General features: G+C 56.2%; 1 protein-coding gene across 1 annotated transcript; it reads left to right on the plus strand.

Moving 5' to 3' along the window:
• Positions 1–482: 482 nt before the first annotated feature.
• On the plus strand, positions 483–23,787 carry LOC129337137 (cytochrome P450 26B1). The gene is made up of 6 exons (XM_054990653.1): positions 483–1,068; positions 4,400–4,624; positions 17,243–17,518; positions 17,735–17,890; positions 18,518–18,799; positions 21,089–23,787. Exons 1-6 carry the CDS (start codon positions 865–867, stop codon positions 21,479–21,481), a joined length of 1,536 nt encoding a protein of 511 aa, XP_054846628.1. The 5' UTR covers positions 483–864; the 3' UTR covers positions 21,482–23,787.
• The last annotated feature ends 3,593 nt before the right edge of the window (positions 23,788–27,380 follow it).

A 27,380-nucleotide genomic window follows, 5' to 3' on the forward strand; every position in this document is an offset into this window, starting at 1 on the left:
GACGAGAATATGCACCCCCCCCCCCCCGGCCGTCGCCCGCTTTCCTTCCTAGCCCGGGGAAGGCGAGGGGCCGTAACTTTTTTTGGGGGGGGGGCGCTCCTTTCCGCCGAGATGGCCCAAGTCTGCGCGCCCCTCCAGCAGGGCGGCCCTGGGCGAGGCGGGCCGGGCCCTTCGCTGCCGGCAGGACGGCCGGGGCGGCGCAGGTGAGGCCGCCGCGGCTCGGCTCGGCCGGCCGGGGGATCCTCGCTGGCTGGCGGGCGGGCGGGCTGGTCGGCGCGGGCCCGCCGCCAGGGCTGGCACGCTCCGCCGCCCGGCCGCGCCCCCGCCCCCGCCCCCGCCGCGAGAGGGAGGGCCGGCGAGGGGAGGAGCTGCCCCCGCTCGCCCGACGGCCGCCCGCGGCCCGCGCCGCCCCTATATAAGCGCCCGCCGGGACTTGCTCGCCCGCAAACTGGCGCGGCGCGCAGCGGCTCCTCCTCCTCCTCCGGCGGCCCAGCCGAGCCTCCCCGCCCCCTGCCCGGGAGCCGCTTGCTCGGGCGCCCGCAAAAGTTGGTCGACGGCGGCCGCCGCCTCTCCCCGCCCCGTGCAACAAGCAAAGCAGCCCCGACGCCCTGCCCGGCCTTGCCCTGCCCCGGTGCTCGTTCTCGCCTCCTCCGGCTTTGAGTGCAGCAAGGAAAGCAGCAGCAGCAGCAGCCCCCGCCGAGCGGGCGCGTTCTCCCCGGTCCCGTGCCAGGCTCGCCGCCGGCTCGCGGGGGTCCCCTCGGGGCAGGGGGCGGTCGGTCGGGCGGCGCCTGGAGGGCGCCCCGGCCGGGGCCTGCGCCTGCGCCCCCGCGCCGCTCCTCTGCTCCCGCCGGGCTGCCCGGCAAGATGCTCTTCCAGCCCTTCGACGTGGTCTCGGCGCTGGCCACCTTCGTGGCCTGCCTGGTCTCGGTGACGCTGCTGCTGGCCGTCTCCCAGCAGCTGTGGCAGCTGCGCTGGGCCGCCACCCGCGACAAAGCCTGCAAGCTGCCCATCCCCAAGGGCTCCATGGGCTTCCCGCTGGTCGGAGAGACCTTCCACTGGCTGCTGCAGGTAAGGCCAGGCGCCGCGCCTCGGGGAGGGGGCTGGACAGCGCCGGGCACGCCGGAGCCGGGAGCCGGGAGCGGGCCGGCCGTCGGAGCGCGCCTCGCCTCCGCCGGACTTGGGCATTCGCTGCGGAGGGGCCGGGCCGGCGGGCGAGGGGGGATCCGGCCCGAGTGAGCGCAGGGGCTGCGGCACCGCGCTGGGCATCTCCGCTCGGGAGCAGCGCCGCTCGTCCCCGGGGACAGGCAGGCGGAGCCCGCGCGCAGCTCCCGGGCAGACCCTCCGAAGTGCGGGAAAGTGGCCCGCGGCCCGTTCCGCGGCCGGCGCTGAGCGCCGCTGCGGTTCTCTCGCCGGGGCTGCGGACCCCTCCCGGCCTTCCTGCCCGCGGCTCCTCGGAGGCCCTTTTCGCCCCCCTGGCAGGAGTTCCCGCCCGCCGAGGAAAGCCAGCGGGCTCCGTCTCGGCGCCCCGGGGAGCAGGTCGGGGCCGGCGCGCCGCCTCCGGAGCGCAACCCGCGGCCGTCTCGGGGCTTAACCCGGGGTTCACCTCCGCGAGCGCCGCAACTTCGAGGAATCCCCTCCCGGCCGCCGGGCGGGGGGAGTTCCCAGGCGCGCGCGAGTCCCGGGCGGGGAGCGGCGGCGCTTGGCCGGCCCGCCGAGCCCCATCTGCCGGCCAGGGCTCGCCTCCTCCCCGGCGGCTCCGGGAGGGCGACGGGGCGGGAAGGGCCGCGCGTGGAGCGGGATGGGCCGCCTCGGCGCCCCACCCCCGCGGGCCCCAGAAACCGGAGGGGATCCCCTACAGCCCCCCCCCCCCCCGGTTCATTCCAGAGATCCGTCAGCGCCAGTCAATGGGGCCTTTGATTGGCTGATGGGCGGCATGCCGGTCGCAGCCGCGCTCTGGGCCCCGCTGGTGCCCGTGTGGAAGGGGCAGGCGGCGACCCGCAGTAGAGGGGGCAGAGCCGAGGTCTGCAATGCCCCCCCCCCCGCCCCCAAACACACCGGTTTGACAGGACAGAGTAGAGACAAAGTGGTCAGCTTTGGCTGGGGAGGGGGAGGCTGTGTTTTCCGCTCTCCTGTTGCAAAGCCAGAACTCCATCATGATACCCAAGAGATTGCATGCTGGGGGGGGGGGTCCCTGCCAGCAGCCAAAGGGTTAATAGCCCTCACTCAATAGGGCTTTATTTTCAAAAGAAATTTATCAGATTTTTACAGGGGGACCGAGAAAGGGTTCTCCCTTTTCCACAAGGCTCCATCCAAACGGAGTCCAGAGCTAAAAATACAAAAAAAATTGTATAAATTGGACTCTGCTTGAAAACTCTTGCCACATAAAGGTGGCCTTTGTACAGCAATGGAAATGTTGTACAAATAACCCTTTATTAATGCCACAAAAAGTACTTTAATTATATTTACGCAGATCAAGAAGCGGGGGTTACCTGAACATCTGAACTTCACAACTGTGCTTTTGTTTTTTAAAAAAACCCCAACCTCCCCCCACTCCCAACCTGGAGACGTTGCAATGGTTAAGGGGGAAGCTGGGCGTTCGGCCTCCTTCGGAAGGCTGGATTTAAAGGGGCAAGGTCTGGAAAAAGGTATTTGGGGGGAAGACCCGGCTGCGCCAGAGGGCTCTTCCAGCTCCCCTTCTGGGCACCCCCCTCCCTTTCCGTGGCTCTCACCACCATGTTGGAAAGTCACCAGAAAGGCCAGACTTTGTCCCAAAATTATTGGGCAGGTCATTCTCCTCCCTCCTTGCAAAAATGTACATACTTTGCGATTGGGCAAGAGGCTTTGTTTGGGGGGGGGGAGAGCCAAGGGGGAGCCGCTTCTCTTATTGGGGGGGGGGACTCGAGAACAGCAAGAAAACCTCTGCTGGCATCCACAGAACGGGTTGGTTTCTCTCTCCCAGGTGTAGGGAGTTCACCTGCCAGATGGGAAACAAGCCAGCCTAGATTTGGGGGTTACAGACTGGGCAAGATTTGATGTCAATGGGGGGTGGGGATTGGGAGCCTCTTGGGGCACATCATGCCCTGGGCACTGTGTCAGTCAATCCTGAACTGACATGCTGCCTCTTGGGTCTCCCAGTCAGCACCTGATACACGGGCACCCCTCACAGCCCCATGGAGAGTTACCCAGCACCCCCCCCCCCTTACCGGAGGCTTTCCCTTCCTTCTGCAGCCAGCTGGCATTTCAGGCATGGCGGGGGGGGGGGCTCTTAAGTCCCTCTCAGTAGTGACCTGAAGTGTGCCAGTCTAGGACAGAGACCCACATATTGCCTATGCGCTGAATGGTGATTTGCAATATCTGTGGGGCGTTTTAAAGGGCTAAGAGGGACTTGGCCCTAATCTCTTTTTGAGGCAGGCTCAGCTATGGAACAAAAGAGCAACTCTGAACATACACAGAGTGCCCTTTATGGAGGGAGAGCTGTGCTGGTGCTGGGCCTCTGGGGTCAGGGTTTGCTGACCCTCCTCCTGGTTAGTCATCCCTTATCTTTCTGCGGAAGATTAGCAGGTGGACTCTTCTGGGAAGGAGGATCCTCTTGCTGGGGGAGGTGAGGTGCCAGCGGGCCCTTGGCTCTGGCTCCCTCAGTCCTCCGGGGCCTCTGCTTTGGGGGAAGGAGGCGCCTGCCCCACAGATGGCTGCAATGGGGCCTTCCACGCTGGGACTCCCTGGCCTGCGGGGGTGGGGGTGGGGGTGTGGGATTCCTTTCAAGGAGGGGCCAGCCCCAGGCACGTGTGATCCCCAGGGGTTTTCCTCCAAGGCCAAGTGCAGGGGTGCCAGAGTGCTTCCGCACAGGGCTGCAGAGGGGCTCTGTGCCCCGCATGCATCCCCCCAACTCCAGCCCTGGGCCTCCAGCACTCAGATCAGAACCTGATCTGTCCCCCCCCTTCTGCCCGAATGGGTAGGCCAGGGAGGAGGAAGGGGGCAGGGAGCGTTGCAGGGGGCTGCCCGCCTCCGGGATCGCCCCATTCCCTGGCGCCCGGCTCTGCGGAGGACTGAAGGCGGGTGCCTCGCCCGGGCCCGCCCTGCTGGACTTTTCAGGCCCGAGACGGACCGAGGGGGCTGGCCACCGGCTGCCTCTGCGGGGACCCGGCCTTCCTCGACGGCCTCCCACCCAAGGGCTCAGCGGGGTGCCTCGCTGCGCTTCTGCCGGCGAGGGCCCCAGGGAGCACCGGCCAGGCGGGCGCATCAACTGGGGGGGTGTGACTGGGGGGAGGAGGGGGGTCCCGCAGTGCCTCGACGCCGCCCGAGGCAGCCCCCGGCCCTCCCGCCGGCCGGCTCGGGCAGCGCGGCGGCGTTGGCGGCGGGTGCGTGCGGGGCGGGCTGACGCTGTGCGCCTCCTCCGCAGGGCTCCTACTTCCAGTCCTCCCGGCGGGAGAAGTACGGCAACGTCTTCAAGACGCACCTGCTGGGGCGGCCGCTGGTGCGCGTGACCGGCGCCGAGAACGTACGCAAGATCCTGATGGGCGAGCACAGCCTGGTCAGCACCGAGTGGCCGCGCAGCACGCGCATGCTGCTCGGCCCCAACACCGTCGCCAACTCCATCGGGGACGTGCACCGCCACAAGAGGAAGGTAAGGGCCGCGACCGCGCGCGTTGGGGGGGGGGGAGCCTCTGAGCACATGCAGAGTCCCGGGCGCTGGGCGGCTCCGCTGCCTGCCGGCCGGCCGGCCAGCCGGCCCGCCCGCCCGGGCGCCGCGCTGGAGCAGCCTTCGAGGAATGGAAAGGGGCGGCGCGCGGCGCCTGCAGGCGGGACCAGCGCCCGGCCGGCCTGCCCGTCGGGGAGCGGGGGCCGCTTTGCCGCGCCTGGCCCCAGAGCGCCACGATCCGGCGCGCGTCGGTCGGCCCGGCCCGGCCTGTGCGGGCGGGGGGGGGCGGCGGGGGCCGCGGGGGGAGGAGGCGAGCGCCCCCCGCGGCGGCCCCGTCTCGGCTCCCGGCAGGGCTGCGTCGCGCTCCTAATGGCTTGCCGATGTCTCCCCGGCACGCGCGCCCGGAGCGGAGCGGGGCGGGCGGCCCTTAAAGGGGCAAGGCCGGGGGGGCGGGGGCCGCGGGCGCGGGCCGGGGGCCGCTTCCAGCGCAGGCACCGGGGGCTGGGGGGTTGTGTGCGCGCGCGCGCGCATGGGGGGGCATGCCTGGAGCGGGAAGCCGCAGCCAGGGCTGCTTCGGCGGGCATCCGGTCGCAGAAGAGAGTGCCTCTGAGCATGTGCAGGGCGTGGCCCCGTGCTGGCTTTGCAGGCAGCCGCCTTCCCCGTTCGTGCGGTGGTGGCTGCGGGTCCCCGGAAGCCTGGGGCGCCCAACGGAGCCCCTCACCTAAGCCACCTCTGGGGGAAACGAAACGAAACAGGAGCCGCCCTTGAGGCCTCTGGAAGGCCCGCTCTGGTTTCGTGCAGCATGCGCTCTCGTGCGCAGGGTCCGGTTGGGTCCCAGCACGGAAGGGTGTGGAAGCCCACCACGACCCCAGGAAATGCTGTCCCAATCCTCGATGAAGCCTCCTCCCTTTGGAGACCCTGCCTGGCAAGTTTCTTGGGCGGAGAAATGGGCCAGCCAGGCGGCTGAAATAAGCTCACCCACCGGTCCTTGCCCAGAAAGAGAAGGTGGGGCCTTCAGGAGGACACGCCGGGTGCAATCCTGGACAGAGTCCCACTCATTTAAGCCGGTCACACTGCTTAGGATGGCGCTGGTGGCTTCGTGTTCTCAGGAGATTGCAGCTGAGTGGTTCTAGAACTTCTAAAAATGCTGTCCCGGCTGTGGAAGAGTGGCTCCAGTGAAGGTCCAGCCCCGCTTGGCACAGGTCTCTCTCCTAGGGCAGGCTGTGCCTTTCTGCAGGGAAACGGCTCTCGCTGTTGCCTGGGGAGCCTCCCCTTCTCTCCCTGTGCCCAAAGGGGCAACCCTGGTGGCCCGCCCTTGGTCTGCTTGTGGCTGGCAACCCCCAGCTGAAGGCCAGCGGGGTGCACAGCCTGTGGGCAGCTTGGGTTGGCTTTGTGGCTCATTGAGTGATGTGTGGGCAGCAGCATTGGTCCAGAGCTGGAGAGCTGACCTTGTGGCCTCCGGCTGGAATCCGGCCTCCTGCGCCTTGTGGCTATGCAGGCTGGCAAAGGAGGCCAGAAGGAGCAACAAGGTGACGTGTGGAGCCGGAGGGCCTTCTGCTCACAGAACGAGGCAGGGTCCCGTAGCTGGGGGCTTTAAGGATCGCTGCATATCTGTCCATGTTCCTCTGGGCCAGGAAGGCTCCTGTGAGGTAGAGGGGGAATGCACAGCACGCCTGTTTTCCATCTGTGATGAGGTCTGGAACATGCAGCATGTGCCTCTGAGCATGAGCGAGATGTCTTGGCTTCCCTTGCCAAGGGAAGGTGCCTCTTGAGAGGGAACAGCACTCTATGGGGCCTTGAGGCTCAGCCCCTCTCACACTAGAGATGGAGCTGGTTTCCCTGCAGACTCGATGCAATCAGGTGTCCCTGTCCCCCCCCCCCCCTTTAATCTTCACAACTTTAGAAACCGTATTGAGTGTCACAAGAGTCAGCTCCAGCACTACCAGATTCAGGACAGACCAACCCTATGCCCCCCCCACCCGAACAGCTTCAGGTCAGTCGGCCCACTGCATGCCACACCTGAGAGATCCGTTCCTCCCTGTCGGCCATCTCCGTGGCGTGGCTGTGGCCCACATGCGCTGGGAATTCTGGAGCCTGGAGTGGCCCAGTGGTGGAGCATCCCACCCCCGCCCCCCGCATGTCAAAAGCCCAGGAACTTGTCTTGGGTAGGTGAGTGTGGGACGGGCTTTGCCCCACCTGGAACAGACTCCGCACGTTCCCGTAACGATCGGCTCAGGCAGGCCAAAGCACTTGTGCCTCAAGCCCCTGCAAGCGCATGTCTGTCAGCATCGCTGGTGCAAAGCAAAGCAAGGCCTGGAGGACTTTTCTTCCCTTCCTCTTCCTGCCCACTGGGCCAGGCACTTGACCCCGAAGCCCTCCTCTTGTTTGCGGCTCCACTGGACCTGGCAGCCAGCTCGGGAGCTCTGCCCCAGGAACCGCCAGCGCTGGCACCAAAGACTTGCAAAACCACCAAGCCCTCAAGCTGGGAGTCCTGCCCCAAGCAATAGTCAGCGCCGCGGCTTTGGGGGAAGAAGGGCTTCCCAGACTGCTAGGCTGGGAGGGGGCAGGTGTGTGAGGAGACCCGGGGCTCTTGGAGCCCGGACTTCCATGGCTACCGTTGAACAAAACTCCCTTCTTCAGTTTTGAAGCTTTTGGGGATTGCTTATTCTCTCTGTTCTGCCTGACATGTTTGAAAACTAACATTATGCCACCCCCCACCCCACCCCCTTGTTGGATTCACTGTAGATGTTCCAATGTGGAGCTCTTGGGTGCTCTCCAGCCTGTACGCTGTCGCCGTGGTGTCCCCATGCAGGGAGCACATCTGCCATGCATGAATGAGTGCGCTTGCAGATCATAGAATCCTAGGGTTGGAAGGGACCTCTAGGGTCATCTAGTCCAACCTCCCTGCACAACGCAGGAAATTCACAAATACCGCTGCTGCCCCCCCCCCCGACTGAAGGTAGGAGCTTTGTGGGCTCCCCACAGGTCTCCGATCGCTCGCACCTGGCTGAAATGACCAGCTGGGGAGCTGCCACAACACCCCCTGCAAGGCAATAGGAAGTAGAGGGAAGGCCTTTCCGGCTCCAGACTCCAACTCGTGGCTGTGCGGCAGGCTGATGCTGTGCTGGAAGTTGCAGAGCCTTCTGACCGCGCTCAGCTCCAGCGTGGCCACGCAGCCGGATTGCTCCATCAGTGTTCAGTTGAAACCCCCGGGACTGGGGGGCACCGGAGAAGGCAAGGTCATTATTGCAAGGCCCTACTGAGGAAATGCTGGAAGCCACACATAGGATGCTTGGGGGGCCCCCCGCCTAGCGGCTGCCCTCCAAATCCTTCCAAATTGTCAAAAACATCCTTCAGGTCTGAGCAGCACCCACCGAAGGCCCCCCCGGCCAGGACTGCTGAGGACCATCCTTTGACGTAGCAAGTCCTGGGGGTGTGGAGATCGAATGTGTTGGCGCGTTCTCAGGTTGCTCACGTGCTGCAGTGTGAGACTGGTGGTACATTTTTCTGCGTCTTGCCTATTCTCCAAAATTCAGGACACGGGTTTCTCTTGTGAACATGCACAGGGAATTCTGGGCTGCCCCAGGGTTGCCCTGCGAACTGCCCCTCTAGCAACACCCTGCTATTCATTGGCCCGAGGAGGCGCCGAGAGGTGAGGCGAGAGCATGCGATCTCGCCCTGGCTGCCAATTCTCTGCCAGCTCATTGCAGTCTTGGATTCACCCCCAGCCTGTAAACAGATCAGAGGTTGCCGTGAGTTCAGGGCTGGCTGGAGGGTCGCTGATCAGGCGGCTGGGCTTGCCCGCTGCTGTTTCCGTTTAACAGTTTCCTTTGCTACAATTGTATAGTGCTAAGCGGAATAGTCTTTAGAAGATTGTATCTGGCAGCTCGAAGAGGGGATTTGCGTGGTGCCAGTCTGGAGCTGAGAATCTCCGTCCAAAGGCTGGAAGGTCGTGACGCTGTCTGCCCTTCTTCCAAACAGAAACGAGGCTCAGAGTTTCCCCGGGAACACGGCTTGGTGTTGTGCATACCTGGAGTGCGCCGTGCATCCTGCCGCCGAGAAACCTAGGGCAAGAATTTTCTGCCTAAGGAAAACCATAAAGCCTGAAATATCCTGTTTTCATTCCAGGCAGTGGCTTAGTTGGACGTTTACAGCCGGGATCATTCAGCCCCTGTTCTTAGCGGGCTCCCCCTCCACACCTCTTTGTGGCGTGTGCCCGAGGTCAGCTTGGGGCCGGACAGATTTGCTTTGTTTTGAAAGAACTGCCCCTTATATTGCACTGCTGCCCCCCCCCCCAAAGTGGCGTGTTGCTTCTGCCTTCAGAATATAATAACAGAACAGACTATTTCTGTAGAGCTTTCAGTATGCTTTACATACATTATCATAGTAATCCTTACAACAACTCTGGGAGGTAGGCCAGTATTTTCCCCGTCTTACAGACAGGAGGACTGAAAATAAGAGAGAGTAGCTTGCCTATGGTCACCTTATGAGCTTATGGCAGAGGAAAAATTTGAACCCAGGACAATCCTGGGCCACGTCATTCATTTAGCCACTCTGCCACCATAGCCCAGCAGCACATTTCCATAAATTTAACACGCAACCGCCAAACCATGGCATGGGCTGCAATAAACTCACGGTGGCATTAGATCCTTTCACCTTAGTAGAACTTGCTTCTGAGAACACACACGTGAAATGGATCGTGCCCCCTCAAGAATACCAGGATCCAAAGCACCCCAAAGTTTAGCAAGTACCCAATGATTGTCGAGTATGAATAACAACAACATTGGATTTATATACCGCCCTTCAGGACAACTTGATGCCCACTCGTAGCGGTTTACAAAGTATTATCCCCGCAACAATCACCCTGTGAGGTGGGTGGGGTTGAGAGAGCTCAGAGAGAGCTGTGACTGACCCCAGGTCACCCCGCTGGTTTCAAGTGAAGAGCAGGGAATCAAACCTGGCTCTCCAGATCAGAGTCCTGTCACTCTTAACCACTACACCAAACCGGCTCTCACGTCATTACACTAAGATTGTTATTATATTATTTATTACATTTCTGACCCGCCCTTCCTGAAAGCGGGCTCAGATGAGTCTATTCCTAACATTGGCCTTGTTGTTGTTACTCTTTATAGCTCGCTTTTCTCTCCGTGATCCTTGCCAAGTCCCCAAAATGTCTGAAATGCGTTCCAAGGGATTCAAACAACTCCCTCTCTCAAAGGCTTCAATACTTACAACTGTGAGTCTTTGCTTAGCCAGTTGTTGTTCTCTAGTTGCAGAAGTGCAACCACGCTCCTTTGATGTCGCCGCTACCTGGGGCCTCCCAGGGCTCCTTGCAGCGTTGCAGCACTTCAGGGATGTATTGGTGTGATCCAGGGCTGGGCACAGTGTTCTCAGTTGTGGGAAAGATGCCGTGGCTCCTCTCTCAGCAAAAAGACCACTACCGTTGGGCCCCTCTGAGGTCTCATGGTTCAGCTTACTTGTTGGTGGCATGCTGGATGTAGCCCCCGGCATTTAAAAAAGATTTTATGGCCAAATTTGGAGTCCATCTAACTGAGCCGCCCCCCATACATGGGATCACTAAAGCACGTTTTGTTTTGTTCAGGTGAGGGCTAAGAGAGCTCAGCTGCAATATTCCAAACATCTTAGCTGAAGCACAAGGGGTGCCCTGTCCCGCCGTGTCTCCAAAGCAAATTTCTACAGCGCTCACCTCTCTTCTTTGATACTAATAGTTATTTATTTATAGTCCGCCTTTCTCACGGAGATCCAAGGTGGGTTGCACAGTGTAAGTCAAAAGACAATATAATCAACGGCTAGGAGATTTACTGAGCAAAGTACAATTGCGAACAACAGTAAGGACATTCAGTGAAAGCGATATAATAGAGTATGGTAGAAGAAGATTTGAAAACAAGCATGAAGCTGAGCACACAGAGATGAAATCTTTTTGAAACAAAGCATAATTAATTTACATGGCATGCTTACTCCTAATAGGTGTACTTCTATATTAGCCGAGTATCCAGCAGAGTAGCATATAGTCCCTGCCCTCGCCAATGCCTCTCTCTGAGCTACTTCTTACCACACAGCCCTGTTATCCAGGTAGAGAGCTCTCCTGAATAATTCAGTTTTGCACAGTTTGCACAAAGTCAGAGGAGTGGGGAGTTTTCCTGACCGCCGGCAGGCTGTTCCGTAAGGTGGGGGCCACCACAGAGAAAGCACGTGTGGAAGCAGCTGTTGATTTTGCCCAGCTGCAGCTATCGGACAAAGGCTCTGTCTAGATGAGTGGGGCTGCTGTGGTGGAACGTGGGGGCAGAGGCCATGAAGGGCTTTGCATGTGAAAGCAGAGGAGACCTGCATTGTGCGGTGCCTGCATTTCACGAAATGCCTCTTGGGCCCTGGTGGCGCTCCAGGCAGAAACCCACCCTGTAAAGGGCCTGCCTGCCCCCTCTGGGGTTGAGGACCTTTCCTTGGTGCCCACCTCTTGTGATTTCTATGCGTGGGCCAGGAAGAGCTATTTGGTGAATGCCCACTAGAGGGCACAGGGGGCTCGAGAGAATCCGGGAAGAGCCAAAGCCGGGCTTTGAGTAGGCAGATGAAAGGAAGCCGGCTGCTTCTGAAAGCAGCGTGTTGGGAAGGCGCAGGGAAGGGCTGGGGGCAGGGGTCTGGATCTGGCCACCTGAAGGAGGGCTGGCAGGACCCCCCCCCAGCAGGCCCGGCCACTGCAGCCCCTCTCTGGGCTCCTCCTCCTGCAGGAAAGAATTCTTGCGCTCACAGCAAAGGGGAGAGGGAAGACGCGGTGAGATGGTGCCCTGCTGGCTGCCCTGTCCGGCCGCCGATTCAGGCAGGCCCTATTCCTGCATGAGAGGCCTTGCAACAGCCAAGAGAGTGCCTCTGAGTTTGTGCAGAGGGCATGTCCCTTACCACTGAGCCTGCTACGTACCTGGGCCTCAAAAGCCAGGGGATAAATTGACGGCCTTCTCTTTATACAGGAAATTACCTTGTTTAAATGTCAACTTGCAGGATTGGTGAGATGCTTCTGGGAGTAACTGTGCTTGACCTCCAGGCCGTGGTGGCGGCAGGGACTCCTGCGCCAAACGTCCTAAGGAGCCAGCCTGCCTAGCAGTGCCTCTTGCTCTTCCCCTCTAGAAGTTCCTCTAGAAGTGTCACTTGATGTGCACGGGGTGGGGTGGGGGCGCCTCAGGCACAGCAAATAAGCACGGCAAGGAATTTAAAAACTGGATGTGTGAAGCTGGCTGAGAGCATGTTTTGCACCTGGGTCCATTTAACTCAGCCTGGCAGCAGGTCTCCAGGGACTCGGGCAGACAGCAGCCTCTCCTGGCACCCGCAGCCCTTTATGAAAATGTCAGGAACTGAATTCGGGACCTGCTCAGCCGGCAACTCACCGGCACTTTCCAAATCAAACAGGCTTTCAATGGCCCCATTGACTGCCATTTGATCGTTTTATTGGAAGGGCTAAAATTTACCCAGGATGTGAGGTTTGTATTTTACCAGTGAGGATTACTTGGCTTGGATTTGGTGCAAGTTGGCATAGCTAGTTTGGACCACTTCCACCAGGGTGTGTGGGTGAAAACATGGCAAATGAGGTTCCTCGTGAGCGTAAAGTGATGCGTTTGGGGGCAAAAGTTCTGCAAATTTCACTTCTCAGCTGCTGTTGGGATCTGAACTGGTGGGGCTTGCCGAGGAAAGAGAATGGATGGCGTCCTGGTTGGATGAAAATGTCGCCGTTGGGTGTGGCAGCCGTAAAAAAGGCAAATTCCATATTGTGGATGGTTAAGAAAGGGATTGAAAACAACGTGGCTGGTATTGTAATGTCTTGGGATAGATCTGTGGTGTGGTTGCCTTTGGAAAACTGTCTTCATTTCTGGTATTGTAGAGCTGGGAAAAAGTGCAGTCAAGGGCAACCAAGGTGATTAAGGACTGGAGCAAGTTTCCTAGGATGAAAGGCTGGAGAGATGGGGGCTTCTCAGCCTAGGCAAAAAACCCCAAACAAACCCTAAGGGGGAACACGATAGAAGTTTATAAAGTTATCCCCCGGGGTAGAGAGAGTGGACAGAGAGAGAACTTTTTCTCCCTCCCCCTGACCTCAGGGGCACCCAGCAAAGTTGACAAGCAATGGGATCAACGGAACTGCTTGTGGAATTCCCTGCCACTGGAGGTTGTGATAGCCATGAATGTAGCTGGTGTTAAAAGGGATCTATGGAGGAGAACTGCTTCAGCGGCTGTTAGCCACAGTGACAAAATGTTCAGTGTTCAGAGGCAGCATCTTTGTGCCTTCCAGTTGTTGGGGAGGAAGCAACAGGGGGAAGCATCGGCCCCCATGCCACGACTGCGTGCCTTCTGGAGGTGTCCCTTTAGCTACTATGAATCGGGCTGCTGGCCTGGATGGAGAAGGGCTCTGATCTGGCATAGGCAGTGCTGTTACGTTCTCTTATGTTCAGAGGAGTTAGCTGTGTTAGTTTGTAGTTGCAAAATAGTAAAGAGTCCAGTAGCATCTTTAAGACTAACCAACTTTATTGTAGCATAAGCTTTCGAGAACCACAGCTCTCTTCATCAGATGCATCTTATGGTTCTCAAAAGCTTATGCTACAACAAAGTTGGTTAGTCTTAAAGGTGCTACTGGACTCTTATGTTTGTGGCAGTAAATTCTCCAGGAAAGACCTGAACCACTGGGGATCACCACAGCCTGCCAGATGTTTGGGAGGTGCCCTTCCCCCCGTCCAGAACCACTGTTGTTGTAGGGCTGTGCCTGGTGGCTGGCAGGTAGCCTTGTGCTTGGTTATGGAGGCCAGATTGGAGACCATGCCTTTGAAGAAGGGCACAGAATCTTCTGTATTTAAGAACAGGAGCCCAAAATGTTTAGGCTGGATCATCACTGCTTTCTAGCACATCCCTGAATTCACCCTCAGGAGGCTGAGTGTTTGTGAAGATCCCGGCATCTTGCCTCTTTCCCTCCTGCCTTACAGAGGCAGCAGATTCCTCCAGAGCAGCAGCCCTGCCACGCTGGAATCTAAGAGCCAGCACTCACTTGTGGCAGCAGCCCTTGCTGGCCCTGAAACCGGCGGCCCCATCTGCCAGGGAACGGCCTCCTTCCTGGCTCCCGTGTGCAACTCGCCTGGTGCGTCGCTCTTCCATGCCCCTCCCTCCTGTTTCTTCCCAGGTGGTTCTGGGTGGGTTGGGCGTGTCTGGAAACAGGCCTTGCCCCTCATTAGCTCCGGGCGGGAAAAGGCAGCCAGGCTTGGCAAGGCCACCCTGTTGTCAGATTTTATAGCGACGGCTTTTTAAAAAACCACTGCGCTGCTCCCCCCCCCCCCCACGCGCACACACACACATGCAGGCACACACGTCTGCTCCTGGAACGCAGCAAAGGGCTCTTGGGCTGTCTTAAAATAGAAGGCAGGAAACGGCCTCTGAATGTGTGAAACTGATGCCCTGGCAGGGGGACTGGGCTGGCCCCTCTCTTTCTCCGCCTTTCTCTCCGAGTGCATCAGCAGGCCTCTGATTTGGAGGCTCAGGTGCCATCCGGATCTCTGGTGTGCCGCAGCTGTGGCTAGTTCTTTGCTGATTTCGTGGCCGGTCGGGGACAGCCTGGACTTGCCCGGGGCTTTGTGTGCCCTTGACTGGTTTCCCACGAGGAGAGAAGGCATGCCCTTTTGCGGTGTTCCGTGCCCAGCTGATTGTGCAAGGGGGCACCCAACGTTGCACCGTATGAATGCCAAACCGTGCGTTGGCCTGCAGAGATGCAAGAAATGACCCAGATTTGGCTTGTCTTCTTGTTAAGTATGGTGGCAAACTCAGGCTTGTCGCCGTGTAATGTGTGAAATAGTCCTACAGACTTGGCTTGCCTCCTCCTTTGTTCAGTAAGAGCCATCCACTATTGTGGCACTCTCTGCTTGCCTGAAAAGTGGGGGCATCTCTGACTGCTGCCGGGCGCCTCTCCTCGGAGCCCTTCCCTTCACTCCAGGTGCAAACAGGCTGTGCTGTGAGAGGGAAAAGCTCTCTGCACGTGTGAGCGTTCGAACATCTGGGCAGCAGAATGATGGGCAGTGGAACATTGCGTGTTCCTGTATGGTGTGCTGTGCTCTGTGGCCTCTCAGGGCAGCTTTGGGGCTGCTCTATTCCTCCTGCCTCTTCTGGATCATAGGAAACACCGATGGTTTATGTGCACATGGCGAGTCTGCCAAGTGGTGTGCAGATTATCTGCCAAGTGGTGTGCTAGTGGTGGGCTAGCTGGGCAAGCGGCCGTAGGCGTGGCTTTCTAGCAAGGATTTTCTGCACACGGGAGATGGAAGGAACCCTGGACTGCACTTCTGTCTCTGCGCCCTGAGTGGCTGGCCGGCCTTGGATTGGATGCATAATTCAGAGCAGTAGAAAAAAGCAAAGAGTCCAGTAGCACCTATACGACTAACAAGATTTGTGGTAGGGCATGAGCTTTCATGAGTCACAGCTCACTTCTTCAGATTCACTGAGCTGTTACTCACAGAAGCGCCTACCCTACCACCAACTTTGTTAGTCTTATAGGTGCTACTGGACTCTTGCTCTTTTCTACTGCTACAGACAAACATGGCGACCCACCTTGGCGTTATTCAGAGCGGCACTGAAATTGGGCCAGACAGCCCCACATGCTGCTCCTACAAGGGCCTGATCCAGACCTCATTCTCTGTCCTGATACTGCCTTATCTGCTCTTGAAGGGCTTCCCTCCTCCCAAACCTTGGCACATAAAGCTCAACCTGCTTACGCAACGGGCACTGTGGGTCCACATGGCAAAGGCCCTGGAAAAGCTGGGACTGTTATTTGACTAAACAAAACTGCTGGGAAGAAGGGCGCCTTCCTTTGCAGGGCCACCACTGGAAAGACGCGAGACAGAATGAACTCCCTCTTTTAACTACTGCCCACCCCGGGTGCGGGGGGGGACGGGACCTGCTCCATAAGAAAAAGTCTCCGTTTGATTTCCAGTTTGAGGAAGTGAGTGGTGACTCACGAAAGCTCCTACTGAAATAAGTGTTGTTTGTCTTTAAGGTGTAGTGCCACCTAAGGTGTAGAGCCAGTTTGGTGTCATGATTAAGAGCGGCAGGACTCTCATCTGGAGAGGCAGATTTAATTCCTCACTCCTCCGCTTGAAGCCAGCTGGGTGGCCTTGGGCCAGTCACAGCTCTCTCAGAGCTCTCTCAGCCCCACCCACCTTACACGGTGATTGTCGTGAGGATAATAATAACACACTTTGTAAACCACTCGGAGAGAGCGTTAAGTTGCTCTGAAGGGTGGTGTATAAATTGAATGTTGTTGTTATAAGGTGCCCCTGGACTTTTGTTTTGCATCAAGGAAATTGTTATTTTCCTGCATTGCCACGGATGCCGGGGGGGGGGGAGAGACTCTCACATTTGCAGCTTGAAAGGGGGTGCTGTTTCAGAGAAGCTTCCTTGGCTAGAAAGAGTGCCCATGTCCCCCTTTCTCCTCCCAAATTCAAACCTCTCCACACTCCGCCCACATTTCCGCAGTAGACTTGTATAGAACCGTCTGACCTTTACCTTGGCGTGTGCTCACTGCTGCTGCTGGAGCCGCCAGGCTGGGCACATGGCAGCACTGTGCCCACTAATAAAAAATAAGCAAACCGTCTCCTTCGACTCACACCCTCTGGCACGGGTGCTGTGGGACAGAATCGCGATGCAAGAGTTTTCCTGCCACTCAGGTGGGATGTTGCCGAGGCTTTTGCTACTCCCGGCTCTCTCGGCTAGAAGGGACAGTACAAGAGGCTCTGCTGTGTCAATGCGAGCTGCATGCCCTGGGATCCACTGCTGGGGCTGGCTGGTGTGCACTCCGTGTCTCTCTGAAGTTGTGCATTGTTTCATGCCCCCTAAAATTGCCGGCTCCGGTGACGGCTGCACACAGGCCTGTAATAGCCCGTCTCCCGAGTCAGTTCTGGGCTTGCTGTTTTGCTTGATCTGTAGCTGGAGAGTTTGCAGCTAGACGGCGCATCCCGTGGGGCTTCCTGCCCTTGGCTCTGGCGACCCCGAGTGTGCGGTCTACAAGTGCGGGAGGGGGTGGCTGTGCTTGCAGCTGGCTCCATGGCAGCATCACGCAGGTGGAGGAAGGAACACCGACACCTGCTCTGTGCGGCTGTGAGGAATCCTGGTTGGTGCCCCGGTTGGATTGCAGAGCTGCTCCCTGGGAGGCCCAGAAACCTCTGCTGCTGCTGCTGCTGCTTGAGCTGACGACCGAGCGCAGCCCGGGGGGCATGTGGCACCTCCCTGCCTCCTCTCTCGCGGTGGCTGGATTCTGTCCACGTCTCTGTTCACAGCAATAACAATAACAATAACAGCACCATCATTATTATTAACTGCACTTACGTACCACTCTTTTAGTCAGATTAGTGCCTACTCAGAGAGGTGAATAGTGCAGTTATTAATCTTCACAATGTAGCTGGGGAGCTGGGCTGAGAGGAGGGGTTCACCTAAGGCCGCCTGCTGAGCTCATGGCAGGAGTGGGAGTCGAACCAGCAGAGTGCTGATTTGCAACCTTGCAGCCACTATGCTACAGCAGCTGTCATGATCCTAGCGGTTACTTACATGTGGCTCCCTTCTTCTTTCCAGGTGCTCTCCAAAATATTCAGCCATGAAGCCCTGGAGACCTACCTCCCCAAGATCCAGCTGGTGATCCAAGACACGTTGCGGGCGTGGAGCAGCAACCCGGAGCCCATTAACGTCTATTACGAGGCACAGAAACTCACGTTCCGCATGGCCATCCGCGTCCTGTTGGGCTTCCGGATCCCAGATGAAGAGCTCAGCCACCTCTTTGAGGTCTATCAGCAGTTTGTGGAGAACGTCTTCTCCTTGCCCGTGGACCTGCCTTTCAGTGGCTACCGGAAGGTAAGAGATGGCTTGGCCACACGGCCACCCGGCAGAACGGGAGAAGGTGGCTCTGGCTTGAGGGCTCAGGTGGGCCGCTTGGCCCTTCCCCTCCCAGCAGTTTCAGCGTGTGGGTTGCTTCATCTGCCCTAGGAATCGCCAGCCGGGGACTCACTGGCCTTTGCCGGCCAGCGTCTCTTTCGGGCGTTCAGTCCCTCTTCCTTCTGTCTCCTGCAGGGCATTCGGGCCCGGGAGGCATTGCAGAAGGGTCTGGAGAGAGCCATCCAGGAAAAACTGCAGAATATGCAAGGCAAGGACTACTCGGATGCGCTGGACCTGCTGATTGAAAGCGGCAAGGAGAACGGGAAGGAGCTGACCATGCAAGAGCTGAAGGTTCGGGACGGGCGGCTGGCAGTTGCCAGGGCGGGGCAGGGAGGACTTAGGCTAAGTCCTGTGCGGGAAGAGTGCGAGAAGCGTCACAGGCTGAGCTCAAGGGCAGGATTTGGTATTCCCTAGAAGGAGGGCAACAACCCAAGCAGCGCAGAAGCCCTGAAAGTTGCGGGCAGCTCTTCCAGTACCCAGAGGAGTGGGCTGCGTTAGTCTGTAGTCGCAAAATAGAAAAGAGTCCAGTAGCACCTTTAAGACTAACCCCCTTTACTGTAGCGTAAGCTTCCGAGAACCACAGCTCTCTTCGTCAGATGCAGTTCTCTTCCAGTAGGAGCGACAATACTCCCTTCCCCTTCAGGCCTGGCTTCTCTTCCTACCCCGTCTGCCCATCCTTTCTGCCGCACCCTGTCTGCGTGCCTTGCAGGAGTTCTCTTTCATGACCCCATTTTGCTTAAAACACAAGCCCAAGAGAACGGTGGAGGTTCTGGCCAAGCTTCTGTGGGGGGGGGGAGCGTGTTTGGGAGGCTAGAAAGGTGTCCCCCAAGAGTGAGAAGGCATGCTGGGAAGCGCCTCTCAGTCCCCAGCCACGGCAGAACGGGCCTGGTAACTTGGGGCCTGCTCTTGGACTTTCAGGACGGCACCCTGGAGCTGATCTTTGCAGCCTACGCCACCACCGCCAGTGCCAGCACGTCCCTGATCATGCAGCTCCTGAAGCACCCCCAGGTCCTGGAGAAGCTCCGCGAGGAGCTGAGGAGCAAAGGGATGCTGCACAATGGCTGCCTCTGCGAGGGCTCCCTCCGGCTGGACACGCTCAGCGGCCTCCACTACCTGGACTGCGTCATCAAGGAGGTGCTGCGGCTCTTCACCCCCATCTCGGGCGGCTACAGGACGGTGCTGCAGACCTTTGAGCTGGACGTGAGTACTGGGATTGGGCAGCCTTTCTCTGAGATTTTATCCCCCCCCCCACCTTTAACATGTACTAATGGGTAAAGATGTGCGTTCTCCGGGGCTCCGAGGAGTACAGTGTGGGATTTGTTCCTTAAATAGCTTTTGCTGTGTTTTAGACAGAGCAGTAGGTTCCAGGTTCATGACGGGGCATGAACGGGGCATGACGGGGCATGCCGGGTTCAAGCAAGTCTGCCGTTTTTGCTGCCACGTGACGTACCAGCCAGAAGGGGCTGCGCTCTGGTCCTCTGCCAGTGGGGAAGGGGCAGGCGTCCTGTGCAGGGCATCTACCGCCAGTACCCTATGGGGGAGCCCCTGCAACCTCAGAACCGGCCCTCTTCTTGAGATTTAGCAGCCCATTCTCAGTTGGAAGCCAGCCATGGGAAGATGCAGTCTCATTCAGGGAGAGGCCGTGGCTCAGTGGAAGAGCCTCTGCCTGGTATGCAAAAGGTGGCTGGTTCAGTCCCCAGCACCTCTGTTTAAAAGGATCAGGGAGGAGGTGATGTGAAGGCCGCTGCAAGAGACCCTGGAGACCCACTGCCAGTATCAGTAGACACCGCTGTCCTCGATGGGCCAAGGGGTCTGGTTCATGCGACGCCCCAAATCTCCTTGAGAATGAAAGAAGGGATCCAGTTGTTTGGATGACATGAGGTCATGCACTGAGAACGGATGGAGTTTTCTGCTAACAAAACAAAACTCTTGCGGCTTGGCTGTTATGGCACGCCTTCCCAGGTGTGAAGGGATGTGCTCATAGCCTTTGGAATGGGATTGAGGTACGATCGTTGCTCTCCGTCCAGTAACTTGTTCTCTCACACAGTTTCCACGCAGCCAGCCCTGTACACCCCAGGCGTCCTTGGCTGCTCTGCACAGACGCACAGCTAACGCACACAAGGGGAGGCAATCCAGCGCTATTCTGTTGCTACTTGCTCTGGAAAATACTTTGGCTTAAGGCTCGCTCAAGGGCTGTGTGTTACTTCATCAATTTACCATCTGTTGACTCGTTGCATGGAGTTGTGGCTGGTGAGAGTGTGCACAGGCACAGATTAAGTTAGGGGCTCTTTGAATCCCGGCTCTACCTGAGTTGCAAACATTTTCAGGAATGTAGCAAGCCGCAGGGTAGGTCCAGACAACCATTTTCTGCCACCAAGCATTTGCTGGCAATTCCCAACTGTGGGGAAGAATGCATTTGTTTTTTTTTTTTTAGCCAGCCCTCCATACATGATCCTCACCCTCTTGTATTTTCGCAACATCCCTGTGAGGTCGGTTAGTCCGTAGACGCTGCCTTCTGACCTGCAGTTTATCTCCAGCTTGCCTGGTTCTGGTGCCGTCCCAAGCCGGGAGCGTGGCCTCGGCAAGCCCCTTAGCGTTGTGCTGACTCACAGCTTAGCAGAGCTGCTTTGGGGTGCATAGTTTGGGGTTTGGGGTCTCTGCCCAGCCGCTTCTTCCCTCCCCACTCCTCCTCCGCCCCTGCCTGCCTCTTCACACTTGCGTAGGTTGTAGGGAGGGGCCCACCGGCTCAGACCTGCTCTTCAGAGTGAGGAACGATTTCCTTCTTCCTGGCCAAAACTCTGGAGCGGATTGAGGAAGTGAGAATGGCGGCTGCAAAACACTCTGGGCACGTGCAAAAAGAGGACTGGCACGAAAAGTGAGCCTCTTTGCAAATGCCCAAATCCTTGTGGGTCCAAGAGCTCCCCCTTGCCCGCTGCGCCCTGAAGGACTTTGCTTTCTGGATGTCCAAGGGGGTGGCTTCCAGAGCAGCAAGGAGAGCAGCCATGGAGTTAATAGGAACGCCTCCGCTTTGCCTTGCTGAAGGGCATGGTGGGGGGTCTAGCGCAGCTGCAGGTGCTTCTAGATCACCCCAGGGCTCCACTTCTCATGCCCGAAGCCCCCTCCTCTGAAGCAGAAAGGGGAGGTGAAAACACCCCTGCCTGTTCTTTGCAGTGGAAACCCCGTTGGCTTCCAGAGCAGGCTTGCAGCCCAGTGGACGTGGTGCCTGCCCCGAGCTTGGCTCCATAACCACAAGCAGCCTGTGGCGTCCGCTCGGTGCCATCCGCGTCCGTATACTGACTCCATGTTGCAGCTCCAGACTCTTGGTGGGCAGGGACGAGATTCTGGTGCAGCAGCAACCTGCTCCCCCCAGTGGCCTGTGACTGTGCGCGCTCTTCTAGGAGTGATGGCTGAGGCCCTGCTTGGTACTTAGAGGGCTGCACCCCTTCTGACACCTGCTGCTCTCCTTTTTTTCCCAACGCTTCTCTCCAGGGCTTCCAGATCCCCAAAGGCTGGAGCGTCATGTACAGCATCCGGGACACTCACGACACGGCCCCTGTGTTCAAGGATGTGGACGTGTTTGACCCTGACCGCTTCGGGCAGGGCCGCACCGAAGACAAGGACGGCAGGTTCCATTACCTGCCTTTTGGTGGAGGTGTACGGACCTGTCTCGGCAAACACCTGGCAAAACTGTTCCTCAAAGCTCTCGCCATTGAGCTGGCCAGCACAAGCCGTTTTGAGTTAGCCACCAGGACTTTCTCTCGGGTCACGCTGGTGCCTGTGGTCCACCCAGTCGATGGACTGAGGGTGAAGTTCTTCGGACTGGATTCAAATCAGAATGAGATCTTGACAGAAACTGAGGCCATGTTGGATGCCACTGTCTGAGGCACAGCCCAGGTTTGGTTCTCTCAACTGGTGTGCTTGAGGGGCCCCAAAGGAAGGGGAAAAGAAATGCCCGCTGCTGGTGCAGATACGCCACGACACCGGCGCTTGTGGTACGCCCCTGGTCGAAACCTGCTCTGACTATGCCAAAACAAAGCGATGATGTGTGTGCGTGTGTGTTTGGGAGGGGATTGAGGGGCTCCTCTTGATGGCTTATGTTTTATTTTCCTGGACATAAAGCAGAAAAAGGGATTGTCTTGACCGTAAACAGAATATAGATGTTTTTTATATATATATATATTTATGAATATGATCTGCAATGGAAACGTGCAGGCCGCAAGAGGAGCTGGCTGGTGCAGGAGACGAGGAGGCTCCTGACCTCAGCAGGTCTTCCGCCGTCTGAAGCGGCTCTCCGTCCGGGGTGGGCCGTGTTTCCTGGTGGGAGCAGGGGCAGCGACCTCGGGCAGACTTTGAACTTTGAAATAACAGTGTTAAACAAGTTAGTGACAACAGTATTGGGGGAATATTTTGGGGTCTCTCTGCAGAAAGTGGCCATGAGAATCCCTCGGCAGGCCATGGTTCCAATCAGTATTCGCAACGACTGCTTTGTTGTGTCCCCGGGGGGCAGCAAGGAGCAGCAGGCCGGGCTAAGCCAGGGCTGGCTGCAACCCCGCTGTGTATTAGTGGTCTCGGGCCCCTTCCGGTGTTAACGTTTACCTCGTCGTCTCTTTAAAGCCCCCTTCAGGGGTATCGTCAGAAAATGGTTGAGGAAGAAGCTGAAAGGATTAGACATGGGTTTGTGCAAAACTCTCGGGGCTTTCTCTGGAGCTCAGCTGACACTCGAGGCTGTTTTCTGGCTGCGACCCTCCACCCACTTTAGGAACCGGGTAGGGGAGTGTTCTTGTGGGTTCTAGGCTCTCAAAGGATTTCCTTCTGTGGTTGTTGAGCAGGAAAGCGCTTTGGCCTTTCTCTCCAAGACTCAAATCTACAGTCAAATTCTAGCTGTGAGCATCTCACACCAACTAAGATACAAGTCCGTGGCACTGCGGAGAAATGAGGTGTTTTCTGAATTCTGCCAACTGCTGCTAGGCCACCTGGCTTTAAGCCCCCTGTGGTCCCCATCTTGCCATACACACCTCATGGCACTCGCGAGTTTCCCAGAAGGCTTCTCCCAGAAGCAGGAGACCAAGGCCTGCCTCCGTGTCAGTAGCCTGGCCGTGGTTCCGGGTGCCTGCAGTTTCCCCCTTGCATGAAGGGAAGTCATCCTACTTAACAGAGCAGCATCAGAGCCAGTTTGGTGTAGTGGATAAGAGTGCGGGACTCTAATCTGGAGAGCCGGGTTTGATTCCCCACTCCTCCGTTTGAAGCCAGCTGGGTGACCTTGGGCAGTCAGAGCTTTCTCAGAGCTCTCTCAGCCCCACCCACCTCACAGGGTCTTTGTTGTGGGGATAATAATGACGTACTTTGTAAACCGCTTTGAGTGGGCATTAAGTTGTCCTGAAGGGCGGCATATAAATCAGATGTTGTTATTATTATTAGGCAATGACACTGAACACGTACTGCCATAGGTTAGCTTTTGAATTCCTTTGTCTGTGCAGCAGTGTTGCATTTTGCATGTTCAGGCATTGTACATTGTTGTGCTCTTAGAAATGCCGTCCTAGCACTTGTTGGGGAGAGCAAATCTGTGCTCCAGGAGGGGAGCTTCTATCTGGCAAACTATGATAATGGGGAGGAGTCCAGTAAGGTGTCTCTTGGGGGCCTGTATTTATTTGGAGGAAGACGAGAACCTCAGGCTTTCGAGTCCGAAAGGGCCGTCAGTTGACTTGCGAATGGGAATTACTTCCATTAACAGCTGCACTAAGCGCTGCTGCTCGCTTTCAAGGATACTTGGACCAGGGACTTGTTTGGAAGTTTCGCTGACTTTCTAAGCCCATCCCTTCCTCATCAGTACTGGGTGTTGCAACCATGTTGTGTCCAATGATGAGCCTCTGAACCAAGGAGAAAACGGGGTCAGTGGGTGTTTGGGGAAGACGCTTCCAGGTAACCGAAATAAGTGAGAACAGAGGTTACCTTAGACAGTCCCCAATTTGCAGATCCAGAGGAGTTAGCCGCGTTGGTCTGTAGTTGCAAAATAGTAGAGTCCTTTAAGACTGACCACATCTATTGTAGTATAAGCTTTTGAGAACCACAGCTCTCTTGGTCAGATGCATCCATTGCATAAGCTTTCACAAACCACAGCTCTCTTGGTCAGATGCATCATCAGCTTATGCTACAATAAAGTTGGTAAGTCTTAAAGGTGCTCCTGGACGCCTTCCCAATTTGCTGGTGTGCTTAAACCTCCTTGAGTGAATGGGCTTGTTAAAAAAAAAAGTTAAGACCAATTTAAAATGACAACTCATTCTCTGCCATCTTGCGTACATGCAAGATTTGGACTGGAAATCAACCCAAGCGCAAGCTTTGCAGAAATTCAGCCATCATTTGATTGGCCAGATGATAGTGTAAAAGGGGTGGTGGAGATGCAGAGGGGAGAGTTCATTCTAAGTCCAGACTTTATTTTTTAATTTGGAGCAAGCCTGCACTGAGTGAAGGAGTTTGGGCTGTGCCAAAACAACTTCACGGGCATTTTGCGTGTGTTGAAAAACACCTTCCATTTGCCTCCATTTTGTGGGCCTGTTGGGAACAGCCTTGCGTTGTGCGACTGCTCTTGGTGCCATTTTTGTCCTTTGCCATCAGTGCCCTTGGCCTCATTTGTCCCAACCAAGTCAATGGCAAGTGAAGTCAAAAACTGAGAAAGACAGGAAAGGCTGCAGAAAATGACTGGTGAGGGCACGGCAGCATTGAACTGACACCCACAATTCACCACGGTGAATATTTTTCAGCAACCTCTTTGCTGTGGTGAAATGTGTGACTTCTGGTGCAAATAATGGTAAACTAGAGACCATTCGCACGGGGCCCAGCAGTAGCTTTCAACTCATGGGGCAATTCAGGACGTTCTGTTGCCTGAGCCCCCTTACATGGAACGGCTGCTGCTCAAGAGCTCTACTGTGCTTGTGCAAGAGAACGTTCCTTAGGGATTCTGCCCCATGAAGAAAAAGAACTGTGTTAAACTGTGTTAAACTGTCACCGGAGAAAGGCCAGGTGGTTCCCCTGCAGCGCTGCCAAGGGGTATGTTGCTGAATGCCCATTTTTGCCATCCCAAACTGTTGTCTCTTGACTGAGAGCCAACCTGTGGTCACAGCAGCCACACACCGCTACAAGCCTAAGGCCGATGGCTCCGGGGCAGAGAGAGCACCTTTCTGACAAACTTAAGCGCCTCTGTCATCTCCCTCCTCGGAAATGAAACCCATGCGTACATGTTGCCCTCGTTTGCACACAGCATAAGGTGTTTGGCTTAAGCTTCACACATTCAGTATTGCTTGCGAGCAGTGCTTTGTAGGGATCCCTTCTGAGAGCCTTCCTTTTTAGCTCCGCTTCTTCTCTCCGGAGACTCCCAGATGCCTGATGTTTATGATAGACCTCCTCTATAAACAAGACGTGTGTTTTTGTGTATGTGTAGGGGCACAACCCATAACTTGGGCTGCTGTGTGTGTGTGGTGGCGGGGAGAGGAATATTTTTAAAGAGACCAGTGAAATGGCTTGCAGTTTGATAGATCCATCCAAGGATACTGGGCGGCTCCTCAGGCGGCACGGGGCGCTCCCTGGACCAAGAACATGCTGAAGCCAGCCTGGGAGAGTACCAGGAGGCCAAGAAGAGAAAGAGATCTGGAAGTTTAGATATCCAGTTATTTGTACACATGCAGAGAAAGAGTGTGAGAGAGCATTTCATGGAAAGTTTGGTGTGCCTCTTTAAATGACCAGTAATGGGTGGGTGGATGGGTGGGTGGGGATATAAGAGACATACATCTTATGAATATATATGCGCGCGTGTGTGTGTGTGTGCGCATGTGCGCACGCGAGCGTATCTGTAAACTTGTGTGTATTGTATCTAGGCAAAGATAGCTCATGATGGAATTATTATTCTTAACTAATATAACTTGACTAAAACTATTAAAATGTTGCTGCATTGGATCTGCAGGATTAAGCACTTTGGAGTCCCAGAATATGTTTGTTTTGTGTTCTTTGTATTTCTGAGTCCAGTCTAATTTGATATATTATTTTATATACAAAGGTGGTATCTGTGTGTGTGTGTGTGTGTGTGTTTTATGGTCTGAGTTTATAAACTATTATAATTATTATAAGTACTATTTTTGTTATAATTCAAAATAGATATTTAGTATAAAAAGTTTTGCTGTTAAATATTGTTATTTAGTAAACTATGAATTCCCTCTCCCTTCTCTGGCCCTTTCCTTTATTGTAAACATTGTCTGGCAACAAAAAAAGTGTTACATGTAGTAGTGCCATCATGGCCGTGGGACGGGCACCTGCGCAGGCTCCGCTGGCATGGATGGGACTTGCTCAGGCGGCCTCTTCTCTCAGATCGCGCCCCTTGGTATTCATGTTCAAGAAAACAAGCAAGCACCTGTGGGACGGGGTATGTTTTGGTGCCGTATGAAGATGTGCTTTGTGTCATGTGGTTTTAAATGTGTTTTTAATGTGTATATAATACTGCAGCCAACTCACCAGGGAGTTCTGTTGGGGCAGCTCTGTTGAAAGGGGCGGGATTTGCGCACCAGTGCTCCCATGTGCAGTTGCACAACGCCCATGCATGTCAGGGGGGCTCACAGGTGAAGACTTTTGGGTGGGCTACCTTCATTATGTGTTGAATAAATGAATGTTGTGTATTTCCCGATGATCTTATAAAGAAAATAATCAAGTGGCTATTTTATAGACTTCCATAATAAAAGAGTCAAACCTTCAGCTGTGGTCCTTTCTTTCAGAGGTGGCTCTTCTTTGTGTAATCTCCACGGCTGATGTAATGGGATGTTCACCGATTTACTGGCCTCAGTTCATACTTTTTCCTAGGCTGAAATAGCCCAGGAGCTCTGCTATATGCTTAATGTTCCCAATAAGTGGTGCGTAAGGGTGGGTGCAGGAGAAGAAAGTTGGATTCAGCTTTCTGTAGCCCCCTGAACAGATGCCCGGTACTATCGCAGACGACACGACTGGAGCCGCCTGCACTCTGCTTCGGCCAGAGTAAAATGCTTGTGGCTCATGGCCAAGCAAGACTTTCTTCCTCCCACTAAGAGCCAAGCTACAAGTAACGAATGACACAGGTTGGACACGTGTCAGCTTCCCTCAGGTTTTGATGGGAAATGTAGGCATCCTGGTCTTGCAGCTGTAATGGAGAGCCAAGCTGTAAAACCAGGATGCCTACATTTCCCATCAAAACTTGAGGGAAGCTGACACATGTCCAACCTGTGTCAGGCGTCACTTGTAGCTTGGCTCTTAGGCCGTATCTGGCTTGGAGCATCAAACTATAGATGTGGGAAGGCCAATTGTACAGCCTTGGCAAATGTGCAGCTTATGAAGAAAGGAAACACGAGGTCAGTTTGGCAAAGGGGAAAAACATGTTAACTCCATCTAGGGGCAGACGAGACCAGGAAGGCAGGGCGGGGGGGGGGGGAGCTGGGGTAACAGGTGGGGCGACTGAGATCCCCAGACCAGGGTCAGGATGGAAGAAGGCCAGGGAGCAGGGAAGTATTTCAAGGGGCCAAGGAGCAGTCTTTGCTCAGGGAAGGGCCTGAGGGTCTCTCTCTCGTTTAGAACCAAAGTTCAAGTGACCAGCGAAGGGAGCTTTGACTCTCTCAAAAGCTCACACCTTGGAAATCGAGTTGGTCTCTAAGGTGCCACTGGACCAGAATCAAAGTTCACGTGGAGTTTCTTCCTGATTGCTCCAGAAAATCCTAGGGAAGCAAAATAAATGTCTTTCATTTCGGAAACTAAAGAGGGCCTTCACAGGTAT

Source organism: Eublepharis macularius, chromosome 10 (genome assembly GCF_028583425.1).
Source record: "Eublepharis macularius isolate TG4126 chromosome 10, MPM_Emac_v1.0, whole genome shotgun sequence".
NCBI classification, from domain to species: Eukaryota; Metazoa; Chordata; class Lepidosauria; order Squamata; family Eublepharidae; genus Eublepharis; species Eublepharis macularius.